The sequence below is a fragment of the Chlamydotis macqueenii genome, chromosome 20 (assembly GCF_036417535.1).
Source record: "Chlamydotis macqueenii isolate bChlMac1 chromosome 20, bChlMac1.mat, whole genome shotgun sequence".
Classification (NCBI taxonomy): domain Eukaryota; kingdom Metazoa; phylum Chordata; class Aves; order Otidiformes; family Otididae; genus Chlamydotis; species Chlamydotis macqueenii.
Genome location: NC_141575.1, coordinates 11151861 through 11177653, shown reverse-complemented (window position 1 = coordinate 11177653; position 25793 = coordinate 11151861). Strand labels below are relative to the sequence as shown.

Genomic DNA, 25793 nt, shown 5'->3' with positions numbered 1-25793 from the left:
CAGTGGCAGTAACGGATTTCCTGCTGCCTTTCAAAGAGGGTGGGAGGGTGAGGGTGGGCTCTGTGCTGATGTGTTCGCATCAGCACACCGAAGAACTCACACAGGCAGGGATGGGCCTCGTCCTGTAAGGCTTACGAGCTAAAGAAATGTAATTCCTCTTCACAAAGATCAGCTTTCCTTACCCAGCCTCCGCTAACGGTGCGACTAATAGCATCTTTGGAGAAAAAACCTGCTCCTGCGTGTGCCCAGGTACTTTCATCTCAGCAGGGTTCCCTGTTCCCACGGCACATCCCGCACACCAGTCCCTGTCTGAATGCGGTGCCTGTTTTTCAGTGCCCTTCTGAAAATCTCACCCTCTTCCCTTTCAGCCAGTTACTGGCACAAACTGGGCATCCTGGACAGAACGAAGACTCCAGCTTTGTACCGTGCTCTGCACAACGTTCCCTGTAACAAGAAGCAGCGTAAGTGCTAAACCAAAACTGCTCCCTAGAGAACCGAAGCATGTCCTGGGCACCGCGTGTGCAGGACGCTGTTCCCCCGTGCCGCAGCCTGGCTTGCCTGTGAGATGTATGTTCTTTACTGCGCTACAACACTTGTCCACCACTGGCCCTGGTAACTCTTGCACCTCCAAGCTAACACAGTCACAGCGTGATCATTAAGCCAAAGAGGAGTCATCTGGGTAACGAATACTTTTTAATCAGCCCAAGCTGCTCCAAGTTTCACCTGAGAAGCGACCGAAGGCTGCTGTACTGTCTTTTCTTTCTTCTCTTCCCCAAATCTCTTCTTTACAGGAACACAGTTGTTTTATTTCCTTCATCTCAACCAAGGAACGCCCTCTTCAGACATCTTAACCTTTAGTGTCATGAAATCATTGTTTAGCTCTTGCCTCATTTACAGAACTAGTTTTAGTAAACGAAAAGTCTAGCTCTAGATCCATCCAGGTGCAATTCAACATGAAGTAAAACCTTTTTGCCCTGTGAATACACAATTGTTGTCTGTCCGTATATTTCCATGATTGGGAAGTGAAAGCAGCCAAATCCAGACGTTATCACTGGAAGCTGAGTAAAGCTGCTGGATACATCAGAAGATTGACAACACTCACCATACTCTGATGGGCTTGGCAGACAGACTCCTCTAGACCCCCTGAAGCACACGGGTCACATATTTATGTCAACGTACTCCCTTGCCAGGACACACCTGGGTGCGTCTGATGTGCAGCACCAAGTCTTCCTCAGAGGCTGAGTCCTTCTGCAACAGAAGGTGTCATTGGCCCCAAAAGCCACAATGCCTGGGAGATCTTCTCCCCGGCATTATGTACACATCGAAAAAAAGTAAAATTAAAATAGCTGTTCACACACGTAGGCTCCACTGGCCACATTGATCTTTACCCACTATTCATAAAACCCTCTCAGATGAGCATTTACAATTTAAAAATAAAAGTTGTTTGTTTTTTTTTTATATATAAAGAATAATTTCTACATTTCTGTCAGCCAACTAATTTCAATCACAGCATAATCTAAGAATAAAGCAAATCCTAGCCAAAAATGGCTACCATGGGACCCTCAAGAGTCAGCCCTGCTGCCAGCCTGCAGCAAGGGGGAGCAGCACACCCCAGCTCCTCACATCCCTACACTCCAGCTAGGAACTTGTGGTGAACTCCAGTTGATTTTCTTTATATTGTTTCTCTTTCAGCTTAGGAATGATCCAGTCCTCATGATGGCTGCACTTCAGGAGAGCACGGGGGCGGAGAGGCTTCTGGGCAGCATCCAGTGTTAATGGCAGTGCTCCGTGATATCCACAACAACTGCCTTTTTCCAGCTGAAGAAGAAATAACCCGTCCCTGCCCCTGCCGCCACAGCTATGCAGAGGTATCCGTTGTACGTCATGAAGATCAGCATGAGGAAGTAACTGACCACAACTTGAATGACGTGCAGTACGGTCTGCAGGAGGTGAGGGAAGCTCAGCATCTGCTGTCTGAGAACACAAAACCCAAAGAACAGTCAGCACCCGTGAGACACAGATGGGAAAATGCACATCCCCCAAGAGAAAACCTAGCTCTTCGGCTGACAGGACAGCAAGGTGGGCATGAAATGGCAGAGAATATAACAAAGCAGGCTGGACATCAACTTCTGCATCCATCTGTCACTTGTCCCACAGATTTTCCCCACAGAGCTGACTGATAACAAAGAAAGCATGGTGCTTGCTGGGAGGGCAGAACTTTTAGCTGAGAAAACAGACTTCTACAAGTTTATTTTACCCTCGCATTCAATAAGCAGAATGGCTTCTTCTCTAGTAGAGGCTTTGACTACCTGTCAGCAGAAGGATCCTAAGTATTTTCTGTCAGAGTACTGGCTGTAACACCCAAATTCTGTTTCTGGGACCTCCCCAAATGTGCTCATTACTGCTCTGGGAAAAAAACAAGCTCCTTGCTGCTTTCCTCCTTTTGTCCCCCATCCTAAAGGCTGGCCGAGTGACTCAAGCACAGTGTCCTCCAGTGCCAAGCATTGTCCCAACTGGGAGTCAATATACTTTGCACAGATTAAAACTGGCTGCATAAAGCCTTTTCTGTCCCACTTTTCACCTTTGTCAGCTGCTGAAGAAGTTTGTCTTAGAATGAAGGGAAATTCTTACCCAACAGTTTTGTGCGTCTCCATCAAGATAGTGCCGTTGGGACCTGGCACTGGCATGGAGTTGTAGCGAATGCTGACTTGGGATTTACGGAGCAGACACTCTCGGGCAATCTTAAGGCCTTCATAAAACATGGCCAGGAAGAAGACGGCCACAAAAGCACCAGCCATTTCTGACAAAAGAGGAAACGTTATTGTATCTGCGTAGCAAAAGACGTTTGCTTCGAAACATATCAGAAGATGCACTGTGTGATCCAACAGCCACGTCGCACTGCACAGGCTATGGCTGGGCACTGTGCACACAGGTACAGACGGTAAATGTGAATTTAATCCATACACTAACTGGAATTTCACCCATGAAGTGAAACAGCAATCACTTTTGCTAGTAAGACCAGTCAAATTCTCCAATTCACCAACACCTTCCTTTTTCTTCCACCCCACAGATGCCATTTAAAACAGATTCAACACAGTGTGCCTGCATATTTTTGGTATAAATAGCAAGGTAATTCCCAAAACATTCATCAATTGCCAACTTTTTGTTTGGACTGGACAAGACAGTTTTACTAACCTCCAGGAGTATTGATTATAAGTCCAGAAAACAGCAATGGCACATTCTCATAGCTGAAGTGGAAAGTCATTGCCTGCCCAAAACATAAAGAACATCAAGATCATCAAGATGAGCCTGAATAGCTCATCCTGAGATGGAGCTCACAACAAGATTTAGCAAAGGTTTTTGTATTATGACAAGAACTTGGATCATTTCAGTTGGTCATGAGACAGACTCAAACTCTTCAGTAAATCTAGTGTAACACGCACAGCTAGGCATGGCTAACGATGCTCCAGGTTCCAGTTCTAGTGGGCAGCTCTTGTAGGCAGTGCTCCAGGACAAAAGGCACTTTTCTACACAGTACCTGCTACAGAAAAGCGCCTTCTCCTTGCTTTTGGAGCTGCTTTTCTTCTCAGCATCAGAAGTAGTCAGGGACTGGGGATGCCTGTGCAGCTCATCCTTGCCTCCTCACGACTACTGGGCTACAGGGCACTGGGAGAAGTCCCCACCCTGACCTCATACGGATAAGGGCTTGTATAGCTGGATCCTCTGGTCCCACCCTGCACCGTGCCAGCAGACTACAGCTTCCCCTGGGTGCAAATAAGGGCTCTTGAACCTGCACAGTGAATGTTGTGGGAAGGGGAGACACCAGTGACGCCCTGGCCAGCCGGAGTTCGTATAATCTTCCCATCCAGGTAAGCAGATGGCAGTTTAGCATGTCCTGACCACAGCTGCATACAATGCTTTCACATGTAAAGAGCCCACTAAACTAGAGGAACTCCTCTTTGAACTCTCCTCACTGCTGAATTAAGGTTACTGGCTGAAGATCAGAGTTATGGTTAATTTCAGCATCCATCAGCATTCATCGTCAGCCCAGAGCAGAAATGACTATAAAACATCAATTAGAGAGTACTTCCATTCCTTTCATGAATTTAACATTTTTACAGTTAAAACAAAAACCACCCAAACCAAAGAGTGTTACAGCCTAGTTCAGAAACCACAGCTGAAACACAGCCTGTTATCTGGTGCAAGTGAAGAACGGGATACACGTATATTAAAACATGTTCAGTCTGTTATCTAAGATGCTATACCTATTGACTTCCTTCTCTGACAGTTTTATGTGCAATGTTAATTCAAAATCTTGTGCAATTAATCACAATTTTCAGCTGCAGGGTAAGGCAGGTCCTGTAACTATCCATTGAAGATAAGACCACTTGGCACTCGTAAAGAAATGGCGTGGAAAGTCATGGATCAGGGAATGCCAATTACTTAGCTGTTAGATTACACGAAGGGCTTCATACAGACATCAGTGACAATGCCAGACTGCAAGCTCCACCAGCCCTACTGGGCTTTGTACTGGGCCGTGTTCACCAAGGGGAAGGCTGTTCACTAGAACAGTTCTCTCTTCTCCTGCGATGATGCTGTTTGCAGTACAAGTAGAAGCAGTGATTCTTGATGACTGCTTCGGGGCACACGGCTGGCAGGCAAATTCTAACTGAAGGCTTGCAAAACGCACTCCTGAGTACGTTCCTGTTTGAAATGGGATGCATGCTCTCTCCTTTCAAAGCGTCATGTTTTAATAATCTGAAACTCACTCCAAAAGTATCTAGAAAAGGGAGAAAAAGCTGAAAAAGTCCCTAGAACTGGCTACACACAAACACAGATCTTATGGCCATCTCCATGGAAACTCTGGCCAGGATCTCTGCAAAGCTTCAGTGATGCCAGCATGCACAAGTCTGAACTCGTTTAAATCAAAGTTAGCTAGAGCAGCAGGATTCAGGACCAACACAGTCTTAACGCCAACGTGGCAAAGAGCCCTGGTAGCACTTTGCTCCCCAAACTGAGTGCGTACTTAAAGTTCAGGAGGAAAAGGGCACAGAGGCTGGTCGCCTGCAGGTCAGCACAGTCCATCATTAGCGTGCAATCCTCTCAGTGCCGGTTACGGCTTTTGCTAACACTAACAGCCTGGAGAACCCCATCCATCTCCATTTCTTGCAGGAAAATGCTTACTTTGCATTTCTGCCTTTAGCTGGCTAGAGAGCAGACACCAGGGTGGCTGCTAGAAAGGTTTTTGCAAGAAAAGACCATTTAGCTAAAGGACCTCCAGCTCTGCAATACATTTCGTGTTGCATATCACCTCACGCCACTCCTACGTTCTGGAAGAGCCACAATGGGGTCTGTGTTTTAACTGCACCGATTCACGCCTTCCACAGCTAAGTTCAGTTTCCGATTCTCGAGAGCATACTCTTTAAGATGACAAGTTACTCTGAACCACAGACAAGGAAAAGCTCTCAGGGTAACAATGACTTCTCCACTTACCATCATCATCATGTCAGATCCATGGCCGTGTCCTGGGGCTGCCGTTGAGTGGTGGTGTTCAGGAGGATGCGTGGTTGGCAACGTGGAGCTGTTCATGGGGTGATTGTGAGACATCTTTACAACAGTTATTCAAAAAGGCACGTAGAAAAATGGGACCCTGAAAAACAAACAAAAAAAAAACCAGTAAGAATCACTTTTCTAAACAGAACATGGTTTCTCTACTGCTACTGCAACAGAAAATACTCTAAGGCACTGAGAGCTGCTGCCTGTGGATAAACTTCTGCAGCATCCTCACGGTCCTGCACTCTGACTACAGAAAGCACACAGCAAGGCGAGGAGCACAATTTAAAGGAGGTGTATCGCTCCGAGCTTTACATCATCATATTGCTGCACCAGCCAAAGCGCTCCTGCCAGAAAGGCAGCCTAATCCGATTGAGGCAGCACACGGGGACAAGCGCTCAGCATAAAGGAACATTTCTTATCTGTAAGAGGAAAAAACCCAAGTCCCTTCTCAATTGGAGTCATGCAAGAGGCAAAAACATCTCAAGCCCCATTTTAAATTGCATATATTGAAGGACCAGATGACAATATTTCTCTTAATTGACAGTTATGCATTTTATTGGGAACATGTTTAACTCAGAAATTATGTTAGGTGGTGCAAGGCCTATGACCAGGCAAAGGTCTGCAATAGCCACAGGCCATCCAATTTCATTTCCATGACCTTTGCATTGTCACATCTCCCCTCTAATCACGTTACACACAATGAGAGAAACACTCAAAAAAACCAGTCAAAATCCCTGATCTGGTTACTGCAAATCAGGTATGTCTGGACACGCTACGTTAAAAATAAAAATACTCCTCATGGCTGGATGTGGCCACGGCTTCTGCACTCTGCACCCCAGGGAGACGGAACCTGCGACAACTTCTGGTGTGAAATGAAAGGTCACCAGGTGGGAACAGCAACAGGAGAGAAAACAACCTGGGAATACCAGTCAGTCCTGAAACAGCAGCATCCATCAGCGCGACAGAGCCAGGCAAAGGCAACCCTAGCGCAGTCCAGGTGAGACACCACTGAAGATAAGTAAGCGCTGTACGAGAGTCTGTCTGGAATACTCTGTACCCTCCCAGTCTAGTCCAGCACTCAAGTAAAACCAAGTGAAATAGAAGCCAAAGTACAGACACTTTACCAGATTTATTTTTTTTTTCAAAGTGAGGAGATGTACTTCCTTCCAGATAAGTCATCGGGAGTGTTTACAGCTGGGAAAAAAATGGCTTTTTATGCTAAAAGACAACATGGTGCTTGAACAGATAGGTATGAATATATTTAGATTGGAAAGGGGAAATGAAAGTCTAGAAGAGCTTTCCAAACAGAAAGCAGCACAGCAAACAAACCCCCAAAGGGGAACCAGCTGAGGGTGGTGCTGGTTCGGTTTGTGACAGCGACCTCACGACACGGCTGTGGCCCAGGACACGCCTGCCAGCGCAGCCTTGGGAGCATCAAAACAGCAATGAGAGAAGGTAAAGATTTGGGGAAGATAAGGAAACTAAGTCAGCAGTGCTGGGGAAGAACTCAAGAAAAAGAATTAATACATCCTGCAAAGACTTAAACAATGGAAGTCAGCACCTGTACGCACCCGAGTGAGCCGGTGGAAGCTACGCCAGCAACACACAGCTCGGGTATTTTCTGCACCTCTGGCAGATGAAGTTTGTAGCCCAGTCTCTTACTGCATTAGACAACTTCACAGTAACTCCCTGGGGAGTTAACCTGTCGTACAATCTAACGGCACTGGCTAAACGCAGAATGTATCCCCTCTCCATACTTCTGCTGTTATTTTTTAGCTCACTCTGCCCCCAGTTTGTGCTTAAACATTCAGGCTAGAAAAGCAGCTCAGAAAAATGTTCAGAGGGAAGGAAAAAAGAGATAAACTAATGCAAGCAGCAGCTTACCTGACACAGAAAGCGTTACCCAAGGATACCTGCAGAACAAACGGTGTGATTTTCATTCGGCAGGGCTTGGACGATATGCTGTTCCAGAGCCTGAATGTTCGAGCACTACAACCGAAGGCCAAATTACAAACACTTGGGAAACCAATTCACTGCCAAGACACACAAACTTCAAATCGTCTTTTGCAGCAAGGAAAGAAGAACAGCCAAAGTGCTTTACACCACGGGATCAAAGATAAGTGTGCCGCAAGAGGAAAGAAGTAACGTAAGAACCTCCTCTCCTCCCCAGCCAAAATCTTCTCTCCTTCCTCTTCTTCTTTCAGTTGACTGACACTTTTACAGCTGCTTTTGCTTTGGATGCAACATTCTCGCTAGTGACGACTGTCCAGTTCAATCATTTATTCATTTTAGGGTTTCACGCTCCCGCCAGTCTCAGCAGGTTCCAATCTGCTCCCCAGAAGCCATGGCTGTTTACGAGATTAAAACCTCCCTTTGTGACTGGGTTGTGTCCAGCTTCTCACTGATTTTCCAGCACTGGTCTTCAGAAAGGGAGAAACGGGATGCATTCTCTAGCTATTTCCAGTGAATTAACGACCAGCAAGGTCAGTATTTGTTGCAATAACGACAGGACCCTCGTGGATGATGTACCAGAGACCCTTATTGTCCGTCAGCATAAGTCTTTTGTATCTTTTCTAAGTTACAGGCGAAATGCACGCGCTTAATCATCTAATTCAATTGGTAGCAATATACTGTTCACGCGCCTTAAACTTCATTTGGATTGGTTACAGATTTTTAGTTGCCTTTACTATTTTTGCCTTTGGTATTTCCTTATCTTGTTCTAATTGCTGGTTTTTGTTATTGAGCAAGTGGTGTTCAAGGACATAGCTCAAATTCTTCAATATCAGACAGCTGTGCTGCACTCTCTGTTCCCACAAGTATTCACACGTGGCTGCATGCGGACGGGCAGAGTCTTGGTACAGGTTATGAAGAGCACGCTGGATGCTCACCTGTGTAGCTCCTTCCCACCCTGCTATGCTAGTGCTCCAAGGCCAAACCCAACCCCCTGCTGCAGTTACCCGACACGGAAAGACGTTTTAGGAGCTCCTGAAAAGGATGGGATATTAAGTAACATAAGAGGAAATAACCTCCAGTGAGCCACGTCAGCTGTCTTTGTGTTACTGAAGGCACCCAACGCGTGGATGAGCTTCTGTTTAAAAATAAATCACTTCCAGTGGAACACCCCAGTACGCTGTCTCTGAGTTACAACTGAGGAGGTCTCTACCCGCGCCTTGGGGTGAAAAACAATACCCAGCACACAGCAGCCACAACAGGTTAATGGCTGTGCAGTATTTTAAGCTGCAAATCTCTGGTTTGCTTTCACAGACTCTTAGGAGACAAGCTGACTGACACGGAGCTGTGTGTTTCATGAAAAGGGCGCTGTTTTTAACAGGTCAGGCTCTATAATTGGAGGGAAAAATACACACACACAAGTTTCTATTATAGCAAATTCTTTAAATAAGTTTAGTCTTGCACAAACCCAGCACTTCAGCAGCAGGTATTTGTGTCTGAACGGGTCACTTGACCGCTGCCTGCTCCACGTGTTTGCACAGAGAGGAGAGGCATTGGCGTGGATTCCCAAGCGGGCCCTGGAGAGGGGGGCTGAACAAACCGCAGCCGCAGCAGGCTCAGGTATTTCGACGCGTCTGCACACCTGAAGGGCACAGACCTTTTGGTGCACCTGCCTCGATGCTGCCCCGTTACCAGGGTCGCACAAACACAGGGTTTTTTGTACTCCGCAGCAGCCTAACAAACAAGGTGGGACAGAGGTATGAGGAAACTCTCCCCAGGGCCTGTTTCTTTCCTTCTCGGTGCTGTCAGCCCAGGTCAGAGGAGCCACAGCCTCCACTTCACAACCCTGCAAATTCTAGCGGAAAACAGCAAGACTCAGGGCTATGCACAGGACTTCTCTGACTTTAAGCCATCACCTTGTGCAGGACCGGCCTCAGCACGTGGCAGGCTCCGTTCAGATAAAGATTTCTGTCCCTCCATGGCAATGCCACCTCGGCAGCGCAGCAAACCGCGCTGGGTCAGGGAGACGTGCAGCCAGGAGCAGGATCCGTTAGTGCAAGTTCAGCATTAGGACTTACTCGCACCCTCCAGGAGCGTTTAACCAGCACCGCCTCGTCTCACACACACAAAGAAGCCACGTCGACGACTCCAGGACACACAGAAGGGGAGGAAAGTCAGGTGTCTTATGCCAGTGCAAACGGAAACAACAGGTAAACGAGCTGAACCTGGTGAGATGCCAAACACAAAGCGGTCTTCTCAAGCAGGACTCAGCCGTAAGACAACGGCCATTACACATCCCCTCCACAACAGTTTCCCAGTCTATTGCTTCTCTCCTGGAAACAGTTAATCCAGAATCCTGCCACTCCACAGTAAATCACAGAGTTTTTCCTGTGGCAAACAGCATTCCAGACACCCAAGGGAGATCCACCTTTTCATGCACAAGCACAGGACACGCAGAAACAGGACAGATGATGGGAAGGATCGGCCTAGCTCCCAGAAAGTGTCACAAGTCAGCTTGGTCTGAAACGTGGTGTGCAAACAGAGCTTCTTTAAAGACACATTCAAGAGGAGTGAAGCCACTTTCCAAATCAGAAGTCTAACAGGATTAACAATTAAATCAATGCCCACTGAGGCAGCAAACACTTCCCTTCAAAACAGTGCCTCATCTTTCCCATGCCCGTTCTGAAAAAGCAAGAAATAAAATTAATTCCGCTGTCTCTGCCCAAAAGGACCAGAGTCTTAAAAAACACCTCCTCAGTCTCCTTTACACTAGTTCCTTGTTCAGCAGAGACGGTGCTCGCCGCAGTGGCCCAGCGCGCAGCGGCAGCAAACGCGCCAGCCGTGCCGACGGGGCTGGCTCCTGCACAGAACTCCAGACTCCGGTCTCCACACAGCTGGAGCGACTCTTACCTAGGGTCTCTCCACCCAGGCTTTCAGCAGCAAGAACAGGGCCAAGGGGACCCTTTCTCCTCCTGAACAAGACATGAAAAAGATCTGGTAAGATCTCCTGAGAATTAAAATGAAAGCTCCCAGAGAAATTCAAGGGAAAAAGATGAACACTAGCGAGAGGGAAAGGCAGAGATCTCTTGCTTGCACATCACGTATGTCTGTCCTGCCCGACGCAGAGGAACGCTACACGTAAAACACGTGAGGAACGGAAAAGGCAACCCGAAGTTATCAGTGCTCTACTTACAGCAGTCCGGCTGGCAGACTATTTGAACTCCGCTGGCTCTAAGCTTGTGGTCTCAAGCCCAGTCCTTTTTTTGGTTTGTTTTTTTTCAAAGAGCTGTAAACGGCGGTGGGAGGGGAGGCAGGGAGCCTGCAGACACTACAGCACTGTTCCCTGGCTCCAACTGCGGTCTCTACTGAATGGTCTGAGACTTAAGCACTGCTTTTAGTTTACTCAGTTTCCTGGTAAACTTGACAACTTTAACTGCTTCCTGTCCACACAGGCAGAGTCGCTGCGAGTCCCCCAGGATCCCAGCTTAGCTGCAGAGCTGCTGGAGGGCAGCGCTGAGGGACAGACCAATTCCGCCTGTTCACGCTGCAGGAGCGCCCGGCGAGGCCAGGCAGAGCCCTCCTGGGTCAAGCTACCGACACGCGTTAAAGATAGAGGAACAAACAGATCATCCTTCAGTAACGTAATACGAGGTTTTTTACAGACACACGCTGTTGCTCTCCAGGGCAAAAACTCCCCTCAGAGGTCTCCCACGTCTTCAGCAACCCCAGGCTGGAACTGGGACGCACAAGGGACTGTGCTGTGCCCAGCACACCTCTGAATTGCACACCTCTGCTCTCCCCTTGCGCAACTCCTGAAGAAGGAGCTCTTAGTGCTACATTAAGAATTTAAGGGATGCGTGTAAGGTCACAGCAGAACTGCGTGGCTTGGCTTGGTACTGCGTCACCACCTTAATGTCCCAACCAAAATCCTTGCCCAGAAGTTTAAGGCTTCCTAAAAGCTCAACACACCAGAAAGGGTTGGATAAAGAGCAAGAAAGCTAAGGGAACGACGCGGGAGAGGAGCTCCAGTACATTCAGACGGTTAGGTTGTCAGGCTGCGTTAGTTTGTATTTCCTGGGTTTTGTCCATGAGCACAGAAGCTTGCAAATCGATTCAAGCCGGATCAGCGGAGCAACACACACTGTGTGACAGGGCACATTCTCCCTCACCACCTGTAAGCACAAGGGATACAGCCCAGCTGCTTACACAGACATACAGGCTCTGCTCCTTCTGGGGTTCAGAAGCTTTGGAAGAAGGGTACTTTGGAGGATGAGCAGCTTGAGGGTGGACAGCCAGAGGGTGGAGTGCAGGGAGTGGAGAATGATGGGCAAAAAAGAGCTGAGCAGGGCAACAGACATCATCTTGTGTTCACCTTCGAAGGGGGACAATGTCTGGGCAGACTGTGACAGGCAGAGATGGAAGCAGTCAGCGGGGACGCTAGAAGGCAGACGCAGCCAAGCTGGCAGCACATAGAGACCAGCTCTTCCTCAGCCATCAGGCATGATACAAGCAGAAGAATGGGCTTTTAAAAGTAATCTACAGGGCTGTTAGTTTTTCATGAGGGGAGAAGGCCAGGAGAACTGATCCTCTGTCATCACCTCCATCAAAGGTCTCAGGCTGGAACCATCAGAGCACAGCCAGGTGACAGTAGAGAACACGGCACATCAAAAATGCTCCATTTTCATGAGCTGTGCCCACCACTGACAGTACTAATCCAGGCCAAGACGGACCCTGACGACTCAGAGGCAGGACATGGGGAGAGCGCGGAGCACAGCCCCGTGCCACCCAGGCAGGAGGTTTGGGGGTGAAGGATTAAGCCACAGTTGAGCTTAGGTTCTCTGCAGCACAGCCAGATCACACGGCTGGGGCCAATAACCAGGCTCTGCCAGTACACGGCCCTTCCTCGGCGCCTGGGGGAACGCACGGTGGGTCTTTGCAAGCATCACAACAGAGCCCTGCCACGTGGAGTCATTTTGCCATCTTCTCACACCTATCTGAGCAGCAAACCTCCATCCTTCAGGGCTCCTGGCTGCCACCGTTTGCTTAGTTTATTGTTACCAAATCCTTGTGTTTCTTTCCCACATTCCACACTTGTACCAATACACATTTGTCCCTTTCATGATAGGGCTGCTCTGTCCCCACGAGCCAGGCTGCACCCTCCTCATGCAAGGACGGCATCACAACCACGGGCATAGCAAAAAAAAACGTGGTCCAATTTCAGACTCTGGATTCCAGTTGAGATGCTGGCTCACACAGGCTTTCTAGAGTTGCACAACATTATTTGGCAGCTCAGCGTAGTTACAGACATTAATCAACTTTTAATTAAAATTAAGATTAAAATAAGTTGATAAAAGTATCAGCATTGGTTCAGCACTGAAGGTCCCACCCTTTGCTTTGAACCAAAGCAGCACTCAGCTGCGTAACCGAGGCAAAGCTCGTCACACACACTTAGCACAGCGCCCGTTACTGCAGGAGGGGCCAGAGCCCTTCCTCTCAGCATGGCCACGATCACGTCCCTTTGATGGGGTTTATTTTCACAGAAAACTTGTCTGGTCACCTTCTGTTAGAGGCCCTGCTTGATCTGCTTCCCTTCAAGGAGAAGGTCATTCCTAATCTTCCAGCTTCTGCAGACTCCTCAGGAAATCTCTGAATCTTTGAACAAGAAAAAAAAAATAACTAGGGACAGACTGTTCTTTACAGGACAATGCACTGAACTTCATGAAGCAGAGCATCATGCCAGCCCACGTCATTACCAACGGGCCCAATGAAGTGAAAGGCAGCAGAAAACAATCCTGCAGAGCAGAAAACCTCAGACTGTGAGACAGGTAACATCGGAGGAAAGGTTGGGAAATGCTGGTGAGAGATGTGTACAGATGGAGAAAATAACGGTGAGACAGGCAGGCTGAGCAGCAGACAGACTTCGCTCCAGACAAGCTTTTTGCTCAGCCATAGTGAAACTACAGGAGATGGAAAAGCAATAAATGAAGGATATTCCTGAGAAGTGTGGCAACACTGAGGAGTCCTTGCCAATGTTTTTCAGGACATAACCTCATTTCTGCTAGAGAAGTCCAACCTGTGCAGCTCAAGTTCAAGCACCTGGAATACGAAGCTTGTCATCAAGATCCAAGAGTGACCCTCTACTGTCTCACAAAAGGTCCCAGACTCCACCAAGCTACAACCTGGCCATGAGAAGAAACGATTGTTGTAGGTCCCTTCCAACTTAACTATCCTGCTCCTCCCCTTGTGCTGGCATCTCTCAGTCCTTGCCTCAGTACAGCAGGTAAGATTACTTCCACAATGACCACACTGACTAAAGGTAAGAGGTGACAGAACCAATGTCATCGCTCCTTGGCTTGTCTCTTTCTCACAAATTCTAGGCCAGCAATGCAGGGAAGGGCTACATGAGTACAGAAATCAGTAGTAACTCCCCCATCTACGAGAGAATCCTGGACACATTCCCACAGAGATGAGTGGACAGAAAGTTTGCCTTTGAGAGAAGAACTGCAGTTTTCGAGACCGATCCATGCCTCCAAATGTTGGGCCAAATCTTGGGGTCATCGCCCACACGTGCTCTCCAGGCTGCCCCGCTCTCAGCAGGATGTGAGAGAAGAAGGCCATCTCTCAGCGCGGCAGCACCAAGCTGCTCCTTGCTGTCCCCTGCGCAGTGGGACAGTAAGAAGCAGCTTGTTGAAAACGTTTTTGAAGGTGTGCGACAGGCTTCTGGGCTCAGAATACAGCACTGGGTACATCTGACTACGTCATTTTTGTGCTGTTGCAAATAAAGCACAGTCCTTGCCCCGACAAATGCAAGAGGGTAGAAAGGGCACGATGCTGGCAAAGACACCGGCACTGGACCTGGCAGCTCCCGCAAACACTTGCAAAACGCAGCCCTGTGCTCGTCTCTTTCACAGACATTGCTGAGCGCAGATCTGTTACAGAAGCGTGGCTCCAGGGAGTTATTTTTGGGCAATGGACAGAGGCTGAAAGCTGTCACGAGGCTGAGGACGGCTGGTGAACTGTGCGTGCGTGGCTCATCCACACAAGGGGACAGCCGGGCAGGACACATCTGGAGAAACACATGTCAGGAACGCGGTGAACTGAGCACGCTACTGCAGCAGCAGTGACTTGCTCCCATCCTGATAAAACACGAGTACTTTCAACCCGAGTGAGCTCAAATTGGAGCCTGAAGTCCCCAGTGGGACACTTTCAAAGGATCTGAGCACATTCCACCCTTGGCCGTCCCTGACAACCCCAGCCGGAGGGACAATAACCCGAGCAGCTCAGGGAACAAAGCACAGCTCGCTTGGCCCACAGCTGCCCACCCGCCGACCAGAAGCAGGAGGTCAGGAACAGACATGTCAACTGTGAGTTGTTTTCTTTACCGCTAGCAAACACCAAAAAACACTGTCAGTCTTCAGAAAGGTGAGATGCTACATCAGCAACAACTCGACCAGTGACAAAGGTGGTACCAATTAAAAGGTGATTAGCATCTCTTCAGCAGTTCAAAGTTTGCCTATTCATCTGAGTGTCACAAAACTTTCCCCTTGCTCACGTTCCTGCTCCAGCTCCAACAGAACAGCACCGACCGCCAGCCAGCTCCTCTCGCTGGGCACAGAAGAGGACAGGCAGGTGTCATACCGGGTGCCAAAGCCACAGCAGATCAGTCCTGCGGCAGGCCCGTGACTTTGGCAGTCAGAAGGAGCAACTTGCCATGCCCAAGCCCACCAGAAGCACAATTTCTTCTGTTCTGCACATGAGCAGCATTTCTCCCCACCCTGTTTTCATTTCTCTGTTTCTTCCACCACTACCCTTTCAGACCCTGTATTTGCTCTGCACCGTTTATTGTTTTCCTCTCTGGCTCGTTGGATGAGACAGGCATCCCCCTTTTCTGAAAGTCAAGAGCACAGAAGTTTCTGGAGAGCAGCAGAATTGAGGCACTTCAGAATATGCAAGACCTGAGGAGTGAATGCCAGTCCCTCCGCACTCAAAGCAGAGGATGCCGTACAAAAGCTGACTCAAACACTCATCTGGAGAGAAAAGCATGGTGTTAGAGATGCCAAAACTGACAGAGGATGCTACGTTACAATTTCTTCATAAAACATCCAGGCTAAAGGGCTCCTACAAAAGCATGTCAGACGCCAAAACTCCTTATACCCAGCACCAGCGTGAATTCTGAGCTAGTGCTAACAAGTTTCCATCAAAGGCAGTTCCCAGGAGGCATCTACAGAAGGACTTCTTCAGCACTTCTTGTGCGTGTCAGAGACTTTTGAAGCAATTATCCCATGACCGCAGTCTGGCAGGCCACTTTATCATAGCTTCATCTCTCTTCCTTAGATCATCAAGGGTATGAAACTGAAACACAGTCATAGGTACTCAGGCCACAAAACACCCCGATAGTCAGGGTGTTTTCAGCATCCAGGGGGCAGAAACGTGAAGGCGTCCCCTTCCCCAGGGACTGTGCTGGGGTTAAGCAGAGATAAGGCGGAATGGTTTAAATCCCAGTGGCTTAACAGGCCTTGCTGGCATGCCAGAATAGCTGAGTGCAGTTTGCTTACCATGCACGACGTTTAGTCAGAAATCACCGAAGGATCCTCTCACTGAAACCGCTGAGCGCTCACTTCTCAGCTGAAGCAAGCTGCCTAACGCTCCTTCTTACCAGGGGAGAGAAACAGGACAGCAGTGGGGAAGAGGAGTCAGAAAAAAGCGCCACATGACCTGTATTTTCCAAGATTATGTAACTTCTTGAATAAACAGATACTTCCTTATCCTCCGTGGTGGTTTCTGCAGAGACATCGCACAACCGAGCGCAGGAATGGCGACCAGGGAGATGTGATCCATACGGCCAGAGAGCAGGAAACATCCTGCTGCCTCACCGTACGCTGAGGAAAACGTGGGACAGTGTCCTGAGCCTTGAGATACTCTTCAAAAACTTTGGAACTGTTTCTTGCAAAATATGCATCCTGCAAGATCAGACAACTTCTGCTTCCTTAGAAAAGCCAGGCCAGTGAAGAATTCCTTTTCCTATTTTATATGCCCTAATCAAGAGCAGCTTCTAGCATGTACTATTCTACCTACAACAGACTTTTGTTTAAATGAAGGGAAAACTTAAATCTTAAAATGAAAAATACCTTTTTGTGTACAAGACTCCTCATCGCGCTCACTAATTCACCGTGCAGGTCCCTGGAGGTTCGCGCCACCCGCAGCACTGGTAGGTATGAAAAGGAGCCGGCCCGTCCCACACAGAAAGGGCGGCTCTGTCCATGCGGTACGGAGCTGTACTTTCAAGTTAATATCTGATAAACTGTTGTTACATGGTTTGCTGAAGTGGGAAGGACACATACCAGGCTAAACAGTACAAACAGCTCTGACCACGTTTATTTAAAATGGTGCCTTCTAGCTTTAAGTCCTGTAAGACTGTAAAACTCAGGAGACACAAAATGAAACCAGAGTCAGCAAGCGCATTCGCAAGTAAGCAAGCAGACATTTCCTCAGCTGCAAAAATGCAACGAGACTCAGTGTGCTCTAAAAGTGCATCACCCGGCCTTTAGTACCGGTGCAGGATTACTGGTGCCATGTAGCAACATCATAAATACCTTTGTCTCACGTAGATAAAACTAACGCTGCGGGTAATAAAACGGATGTCATCAGTTTATTACAGGCCTCATAAAGGGAAGCCTGAAGTCCACCAACACAGATGATTCAGAAGACTCACAGAAGATTCCCAGATTTCACCTTACTTGCCCTTGTTCCACATGTCGCTGCAGAAGGACTTGTGGTTAAGATTTTCAGTCCCAGAACCGCTGAGGTTTAGGAGACCTCCTGAGATCACCTAGTCCAACCTCCCCGCCCAAGCAGGCTCAGCGGGAACAGGCTGCCCAGTCAGCACCTCCCTGAGCGCAACGGCTGCACGCGTAGTGTGATAACCTGCACGCATCAAGGCATCAGCAGTTCTGGCAGAGATGGTGAGGAGCTGCTGTGTGCTTTGGAGACCAAGGTCATCATTCATGGACCCAGGTCCAGATCCTGCACTCAAACTAAAAAGCTCCTGTTCTTGAACATGTAATCCTGCGAATCCTTTGGCAGAGAATCTTCCCTCAGTGAACTCGGGCAATGCCTGAGGCACAGCAGCGCAGTGGTAACCAAGATCGTTTTAAGTTAATGGATCAGCTGGTAACAACCTAGCCATTGACACAAACCTGCACACGTGGAAAGTAAGCTCATTTTCCCCCTCTGCCTGTTTTTCAACATCACAACCAGACTCAGCTCAGGAAAGGCAACATTTGTGCCAGCTCTGAAGTGACTTTCAGGTATGTCTTGAGAATCTGGACAAGAAGCGAACCACCCTCCAGAAGTCCTTGTCAATAAAGTTTCAGGAACCCATTCCACACATCCGATACGAGACATACTGGTTTAAGCAATTCATACACATTTTTCCATCTCCAGCTCTGCCACACACTCATCACAGAAAAACATCTTCATTGTGCATTAGCTTCCGCCACATGTGAAAGTTTCCTTGAATAACAATCCCAGGAGCACATTTCACTCCTTTCTTTTCATATTTAAGTAGTAGTTTGTCTACAGTTACTCCTTAGATGCTGTCCATGCGCAGACGCAGTATTTTAAGGTGGCCACTCAACCATTCACCTTCCCTGGCGCTGCCGCGCTCCAGCCTGTGCCAGACATTGCCGCAATAGCCGCGCGTTGTTGCTGTCAGCTCCTACGGGAACACACTGGGACTTCCAACTCTACTCTGGCATGACAGGGTTGCCTTTTAAATGTAGGCTTTTCACTGAAGACCTAATAGTTCGCAAGATCGACTTTTAGAAAAATACTTAGGTTTCTCCCCTGGCAGAAGGGAAATGAATGCGTCTTCATTTCATTCTGCATCACCACCTATGACTCTCCCTCAAAACAAAAGCTTGTTCTACCACAGCTAAGAATCAAATTCTTTTGTGCTTCAATTGTGCAACACACCTGTTGTTTTGAGAAGCCTGAAGCTGTTTCTGAGCAAAATACAAGGTAGAACATAGGTCATCAGCAGCAAAATCCATTCCACTGTGTTTTTAACTAAGCACAGAAAGTCGATCTCCGTTTCGGCAGACGGCTAAGACCAAAACACACATCACCAGAGGCGCTTTCCTATTCTTGCTCCATGATCTTGGATAACAGCAAGAGCGTGGAACATGTGATGTATAAATAGCTTCCAGGTAGTCATGCAAAAATTTGTAAGAATTCAGAGAACAAATTCATAGCCCTAGTCCACAGAACAGAGCACCTCTACATTTTCACTTTTGGAAACACCAAAATACAATCCCTCTTTGTCAGCTCAGCAAGGTAGAAGATCTCCCGCAATATCAAGAAACAGGAAAGGGCTATCAAATCAAGCCATTCTCTAGGAAGGAACTTGCCTTTGGAAGAGCCTTGGCCTCAAGACCCTCTTCTGACAGGACCACCTCTAGGTCATGGAAAGCTACAACAAGTAGCGGTCAAGAATTTTTTTATTTTAGTCATGAGTGACAACAAACTACTCTGAGAAAAAGCTTTGAACAGCGCCTTTTTCATCTAGCTTTCAAACCCTGGGACTGTCACAGACCTGCTAATCCAAAGCAGAAATGATTCAGAGCCAAAAAAAGCTGAGTACTCACTATTCCAGAGACACGTTTTCCATCTACTGCCTCCAGGAGAGCAGTCTGCTCCGAACAGGCAGCAAGTCTGAGATGGATCAAAGTTTCTAAACTTTCAGATAATGCTGACAAGCAGAACACCTATCATTATCTATATCAAAGGCTAATCATTAACTACCGCTTGGATTTGGCTATGATCACTTTTACTCCGATTTAAGCCTATTTATTGCCCGACGTGCAGCCTATTTCACACCAGACCCATTACTTGCAGTGTGGTCAGTGGGAAATATTTATACTCAGCTTCTCCTAGCTACGCAAAATGGAGGTAAAGGGCTGAAACAGCAGGGACTTCTACATTCTACTCAGGTGAAACCATCCCTCACAAAATATTGACAATCCCTATTGTTACAGCCAAAGATTTCATATGACCCAAGATAAATATTTACTGCTCGGACTATGCAGCCCACTGAGGCATAAGCCAGTCGTCAGGAGCAGACCGAGGGCTGGGATGCTCACAAAAAGGTCCACGTAATAGCGAAAGTAACTCCCGAGTCTTCATCATGAGATCTTTGCAAAAATCCAAGATTTTAGAACTCTCTGACCTGATTGCGTGTGTTGCAGAGATGACTTTCAAACACATTACACAAAACACATTTGAAACATTAATGTCTCTGTCAGAGAAATTAGTGTTCTGCTTGCTTTTGGATATTATCACAAAGCAAGCTTAGTTTCCTTTAGTATCTGCCCCATAACGAAGAAATGTGACATTTTCAAAGCTATAGGCCAGTTTTTCGGGGCTTGGGGGGGTGGTAAAAAATAACACCACAGATATACCATAAATTGTGCAGAAATTCTTCAACAATGCGTAAAAGACTAATCCTGTCAGGGTAGCTGGCCCTCTGACCTCTCCGATCGGAAAGCTGGTGTCAGCAATTGCTACGGAAAAAATGTGACACAGGAGAAAAAGTGCAAGACGTAGAGCTGCACTGTGCTCTGCAACACAAGCGCCCTTATTGTGGGGGAGTGGTTTCAAGCAAGATCAAAAGCAAGAGTTGCACAAAAAGGGATCAACTGGCAAGCAGCGCACATGATCCCACTATCATGACGTACTGGAGGGTTTTACTTAAAGAATTCAGCAAATTAAGGAAAGTCATGCTACTGCCAAAAGGCTTTTTAAACTACTACATCTTACCAAAAAAGCAAAACAGTCAGAATAAAGCGGCTTTACTATCCATATAGCAGGACATCTTAGAGCCCAAGGACACTACTCCGTGTTTATGTCCTGTATGAAGAGAGCAGCACAAAAATGGCTTTACAGGTACAATCAAACCTGTAGCAGGAACATGAGGGCAGCTGTAAAACTCCCAACTATATTCCTTTTAAATTGTTTAGGCTGCAATTTGACAGGACTTGTAACATTTTCCTCCAGCATCCTTCAGTCTCACCTGACACCACCTTTAAACATTAAGGTTCGGTACATTCTTGTGAGAGAATGCCTTATCCCCAGTTAACGAAGGGCACCGAGACCAATGGTAACTTGATTTGTATAAAATTCCCCCGGCAGGAGTCAGAAACCATGACCCAGTCTCCTGTCAAATCCATTAGACCTGGAGCTCAGACAAACAAGGGGACCATAAAAGAGGCAACTGAGAAAACCACACCAACACTGTGGGTTGCATTTCACTTCCACAGTATTCCAAGGCTGAGCGTGTTCCTCAGGAGCTTGCGCTTCTACTTCCCTTACCGCTGTGACGTACAAGGGTTGACTTACCACATCGGAAAGGCGCGTGGTATCTCGCTGCCCTCCCACGGAGCGCTACACTGACAGCAGCCGCTGCAGTCACTTCCCGAGGGCTGGAGGAGATCGAACCGGGATCACCTGCCTGCTGGGAGGGAGTCGGCTTTGAGTCTGCTCCACATTTCGTAGCGTTTTTCTTTCCCAAGTAAAGGATGCGAGCTTGAAAACGCAGTTGAGCTGCAGCAGTATGTCATGAGCCCTCTTCAGCACAGCGTCTTTCAGAGCAGAAGTTAACTGAGGTAACAACCGATCAATCGGATCCCTGCCTCTCAGCGCAGCCCCCGACCAGACACAATACGGAGGAACCCAGCCAGGAGCTGCGGGGAGCTGCAGAGCTGCACCGCGCACTGAGGCCAGGCACTCAGCCCGCCCCGGGACGGCACAGAGCTGCTCCGGTTTTCCCACACAGGGTACATTCAGTGTTCGAAAGAACTCGGACAAGGAGCAGGCGGGGTCACAGGGAGGAGCGTCTCCACCAGGAGGCTGAAGCCATATTCCTTTCAAACAGCTGCTTTTCCAAGCTCACCAAGGAGCAGGCTAGCCGGCTGGCTAACAAGCATTAGCCTGTCAGCTCTGGAAGTGCACTGCATCTTGGAGGTGGCCTGAAAGTACTGTGTAATCCTACAGATCCAAGTCCAATTAAATTATCTCTAACATGAACAAAAGTCTGAAAGTCTATTTACCATACACACTCCTTCCCCCAAGAACATACACATTAAGTCTTAAAAAAAAAAAAAAGCCAAGACTGTCAGGTTTTCTCTTATCCAAGTCAGCCAAAAGATCAGCTAAATATATCATAAAGCTCAAATTCCAAGCTCATGTACCTTTATCAGAAGAATGGGATCTGAATTCTTGGTAACTAAGGAGCATGTGTGGGAAAAGAAGACTTTGTTAAAGTGAAGTAGCACTCACAAAGTCTCAGGAGAGACCTTGGTGCACTCGCTGTTACTTTCACGGCAGAACAGCTGTATTCTTTCCCTAGTTTTCTCCCAGCTTCTCCAGGCTTGGTATCAGGATGTGCCGAGCATCCAGCGAGAACAGAAGATGCCCAATCGCTTCCAACATTTTGACCTGTGATCTACAGCATCTTTCCTATCAGCCCCCTCTGGGTACTGGGAGCCGCTCTCAGGTCTCCCCGGAGCCTCCTCTTCTCCAGGCTGAACAGCCCCAGCTCTCTCAGCCTGGCCTCACAGCAGAGCTGCTCCAGCCCTCTCAGCATCTGCGTGGCCTCCTCTGGACCCTCTCCAACAGCTCCATCATCACAGCCTCGCATTTCTAGATTGGCTGAAAGAAAAGTCGAAATCCAGGACCAACAAATGAAAGGCTTTAGAAAGTTAATTTGTAGTGCAGCATAACAGGAGTTTAATTTGTTTATAATAACTAGTCCCATTATTCTCTGCATTAGTAGATTCCAGCTTTCAGATGAAAAAAAGGTTAATGAAAAAATCATTGGTCTCAAGTCCCCTGGGATTTGATTGGGAACATTTCCAGAAAATTAGATTGAAACAAAAGGCAATGGAGTAGATTAACTAAGATTGGATTTTCCAGAGAAAAGCAACATAAACTAGATTGAGTCTTTTTCATCCTTCCCTAAGAAAAAATTGCCAGGAGTCCCAGTGATTTCCTGGCAGACTTCTGGAGAAGTTCACACCGGCAGTCTGCTTCAGCTCAACTTCACAAAATTCTGGTGCAGATCACTGCTAACTTCCAGGGTGACCTTCAGCCAAGGGTGGAGAAGGCAGGGCTGCAGAGGTATGACATTTTCCGGTTGGGTAGAGGAATCTTTATAGCAAATGCAGAAACCAAAAAAGGAAAGAAAATATTTTCATTTTTTTCCATTTTTTTCATTTAGTTTATTTTGTTCAAAGAATGAAGAGTTCTGTCTTCTCTCTGACCCAATGTCTGATTGGGAAACAGGACAGCTGAAAGGAAGCTCCTTAGGACCCTGACCCAAAACTCACCGTGTGAATACGGCAGATCTTCTCATCTATTTGTACTAGAAGGCTGCTAAAGACTACTATCCGCAACACCTTCCCTTCTCAAGCATTACGCTTTTGTTTAGGGACAGAGTGTCTCACTAAACCAAAACAAGTGGCAGGGACTACACCTGTAAAATAAAAAAGCAAACACGCAAAAGTGACTTGGAAAGCTCATTTAATTCCTCCTCTCTACTGGCAGACATTATTCTAATTCTCAGCCTCATTTAAAAGCTGCTCTAGATTAGAAATCTGATAAAAAATTAAAATAATTCTCTGTAACTTCCAACAGGCAGTAAAATCTCAGTAGAAAGTAGCCACACAAAATTTATCAGTTCTTAGTATGAAGTTGTGTGGGAGCCTGCAACTCCTGCTAGTTTTATTCTTTTCAATTCTTTTTTTTTTGGAGAGGAGGGAGTGGAAAAAGAAAAAACTTGCTTACTGAAAAAAATGTGTGTTTGTAGCAAAAAGCATCAGTTTAATTGTGTATCCTGCGGCAAGGCAGTCACCTTCAGCAGCACATCCACACTGCTATGAAGCCAACGTGCATTTAAATCGCAGTGTCTACACATCATTTCCAGTGCCCCCCTTTTTAATAAAGGGTGGGAAAAAAGTCCTGCATAATCCAAAGCTTGATGAAAGCCTCGGGAAATATTACATCATAAATTATATGAACTGGGACCATTAAACTGAACATCAGCTTACCCTATAAGATCCCATAGTGTTACTCATTAAAAACACAGCAAAAGCTTCATTTACCCCAGGCTCAAGCAGAGGCAAGTTAAGATCAAACGGTCTAAAAGTAAATTTAATAAATACTTGTGAAGAGAGTTTAACCCACCTTTGCACAAAATGCTACACCATTAAGCATTCTGAAGCTCAGCATTTGAGCACTAACAGGAAAAATTGGGTTTAGGATTGTGAACTCACGTGAAGCCACAAGGCACTGCAAACTCAAATGCAGAGGAGGGCTATGAACAAAACTTAAATTTAAAAAAATGAGAAGTGGGTAAGACAGAGCTTAGATGTGACGCTTGCCGGAGCGCTGCAGTACGGGCTCCTACCAGCTACCGACCCGCTTCACTGACGTTAAGACTTGCCAGTGCTGAATCCCACTTTGGGAAAGCACATCGGGTTCTCAACTAAGATGTTCACAGGACAGGAATCCTTGATTGTCCCAGAACCGTTATGCTTCTCCTTCCAACTGTCCAAGTTAAACTTTGTACTAAAAAAAAAAAAAAGGTTGGGTGCAGACATAACATTACCGGTACCTAAAAAAAAAAAAACCTAAATTCAAGTGCAACACTAGGACTTGGCCACAAAGGTCTTCACTGTTTAAAAAATGTATTTTGAGTGCTAACTTGATAGAAATTTACACTGTCCCAGGCTGCCCAGAGAGGTGGGGGATGCCCCATCCCTGGAAACACTCCAGGCCAGGTTGGCCGGGTTTTGAGCAACCTGATGTGGTTGGAGATGTCCCTGCTTCTGGCAGGGGGGTTGGGCTGGGTGGCCTTGGAAGGCCTCTTCCCACCCAATCCCTTCTGTGATTATAAATACAGAGGAAGACAAAGCCACAAACTGTCTCTTCATCTAAGGAGCACAGGAACCGCATCTCCCATTTGAAGTTCATGTCCGCCTGCCACATCAAGACAGGAACAACCTGCTCCCATTAGGAGTTTATATCAAACCACTGTATAACCATTACGTGTGTGCATTTTTTGTGGGAGTTTTTAAATAGCAACAAGGCTTTTGACCTTTTGCAGGTTTCATTCTAAAATAATCACACATTCTGGAACGAAAAAAAGCTATTTAATACTGCCCTTAGTCTTTTTCCTTTAGAACTCAAACCACTGATATCCCAGTCATGCTGTGTTCTCACTGCAACCAACCCCCCGAATTACAGCAGACCTGGCAGGTTTGTGCTCAGATTCCAACGTCCTAAAAGTAATTTCCAACATCCTAAAAGAATTCTGATCGGTGCCAGAAAATATCCAAAGCCAGGAAATTATTCAACCCTTATTGCCATTTTGCTCTCCCCCGCATTCAGTTCCGCTGCATTTGAACATCATCCGGTTCTGAAGCGCTGCAATTAAGGACAAGGCAGTGGATCTTTTTTCCCCAAGAGGGAAAAAAAAAACCAAAAAGAAGAGGTACATGTCTCAAGCTACAAGGCAAACGTGGGAAATCGCCGGAGGAGGGCCGGCTCCGATGTCCAACACGGAGGCAGTATCCGGCCGCTAAGCACGGCCGCTGTCGCCCCCGGGTAACTCAGGAGCATGCGAGCCGAACCCGCGCGGCCCCGACCCGCACCGAGAGCGCCACCGAGCCGCGCGGGCCGCGGAACGAAGCCCCCTCCGGCAGAGGCACGGCAGGGCCGGGGCCAGGCCGCTCTCCGAGCCGCGGGTACGGGGCAAGGACCGCGCACGGCCGGGCGGGGCGCCCGGCTGTCACCTTGGGGACAAACCCGCTCCCGCCCGCACAGCCAGGCCGCAGCGCCCCCGGGAGCCTCTCCCTCCGCCCCGGGGCCCCGCTACCGGCCGGCTGGGCCAGGCCGCCCCGCAAGGCCCCGGAAAGGCCCCGCCGGACCGGACCGGGGCTGCTCGACCCCCTCGGGCGCCCCCGCCGCTCCCGTCCCCGGCCCGGCCCGGCCCGGCCCCAGACCCCGCGCAGGGGGGCGGCGGCCGCGGGTCCCCTCGAGCCGAGGGGGGGAGGGGGCGGCGGGGCGCGAGGCCACCCCGACCCCCGCCTGTCACTCACCGCGCGACCGCCACGAGCTCGCGGCTCCTCCGCCCCGCCAACCTCGCGCTGCCAGCCCCGCCCCCTCCGCTAAGCCCCGCCCGTCAGACGTAACCGGTAAGCCCCGCCCCCCCGCCCGGCTTCTCTTCCTCT

General features: G+C 48.0%; 1 protein-coding gene across 8 annotated transcripts; it reads right to left on the bottom strand.

Moving 5' to 3' along the window:
• Positions 1-1439: 1439 nt before the first annotated feature.
• SLC31A1 (solute carrier family 31 member 1) lies at positions 1440-25709 on the bottom strand. 8 transcript variants are annotated; one of them, XM_086763885.1, is made up of 6 exons: positions 25662-25709; positions 20902-20984; positions 5494-5650; positions 3196-3268; positions 2632-2800; positions 1440-1974 (listed from the first exon to the last, which is right to left on the bottom strand). In XM_086763885.1, exons 3-6 carry the CDS (start codon positions 5605-5607, stop codon positions 1773-1775), a joined length of 558 nt encoding a protein of 185 aa, XP_086620011.1. In that variant the 5' UTR covers positions 5608-5650; positions 20902-20984; positions 25662-25709; the 3' UTR covers positions 1440-1772. The 8 variants fall into 8 exon arrangements, with proteins under 8 accessions (XP_086620011.1, XP_086620012.1, XP_086620016.1 ...); XM_086763886.1 differs by lacking the exon at positions 20902-20984; XM_086763890.1 differs by lacking the exons at positions 20902-20984; positions 25662-25709 and adding an exon at positions 19152-19199.
• Positions 25710-25793: the final 84 nt, after the last annotated feature.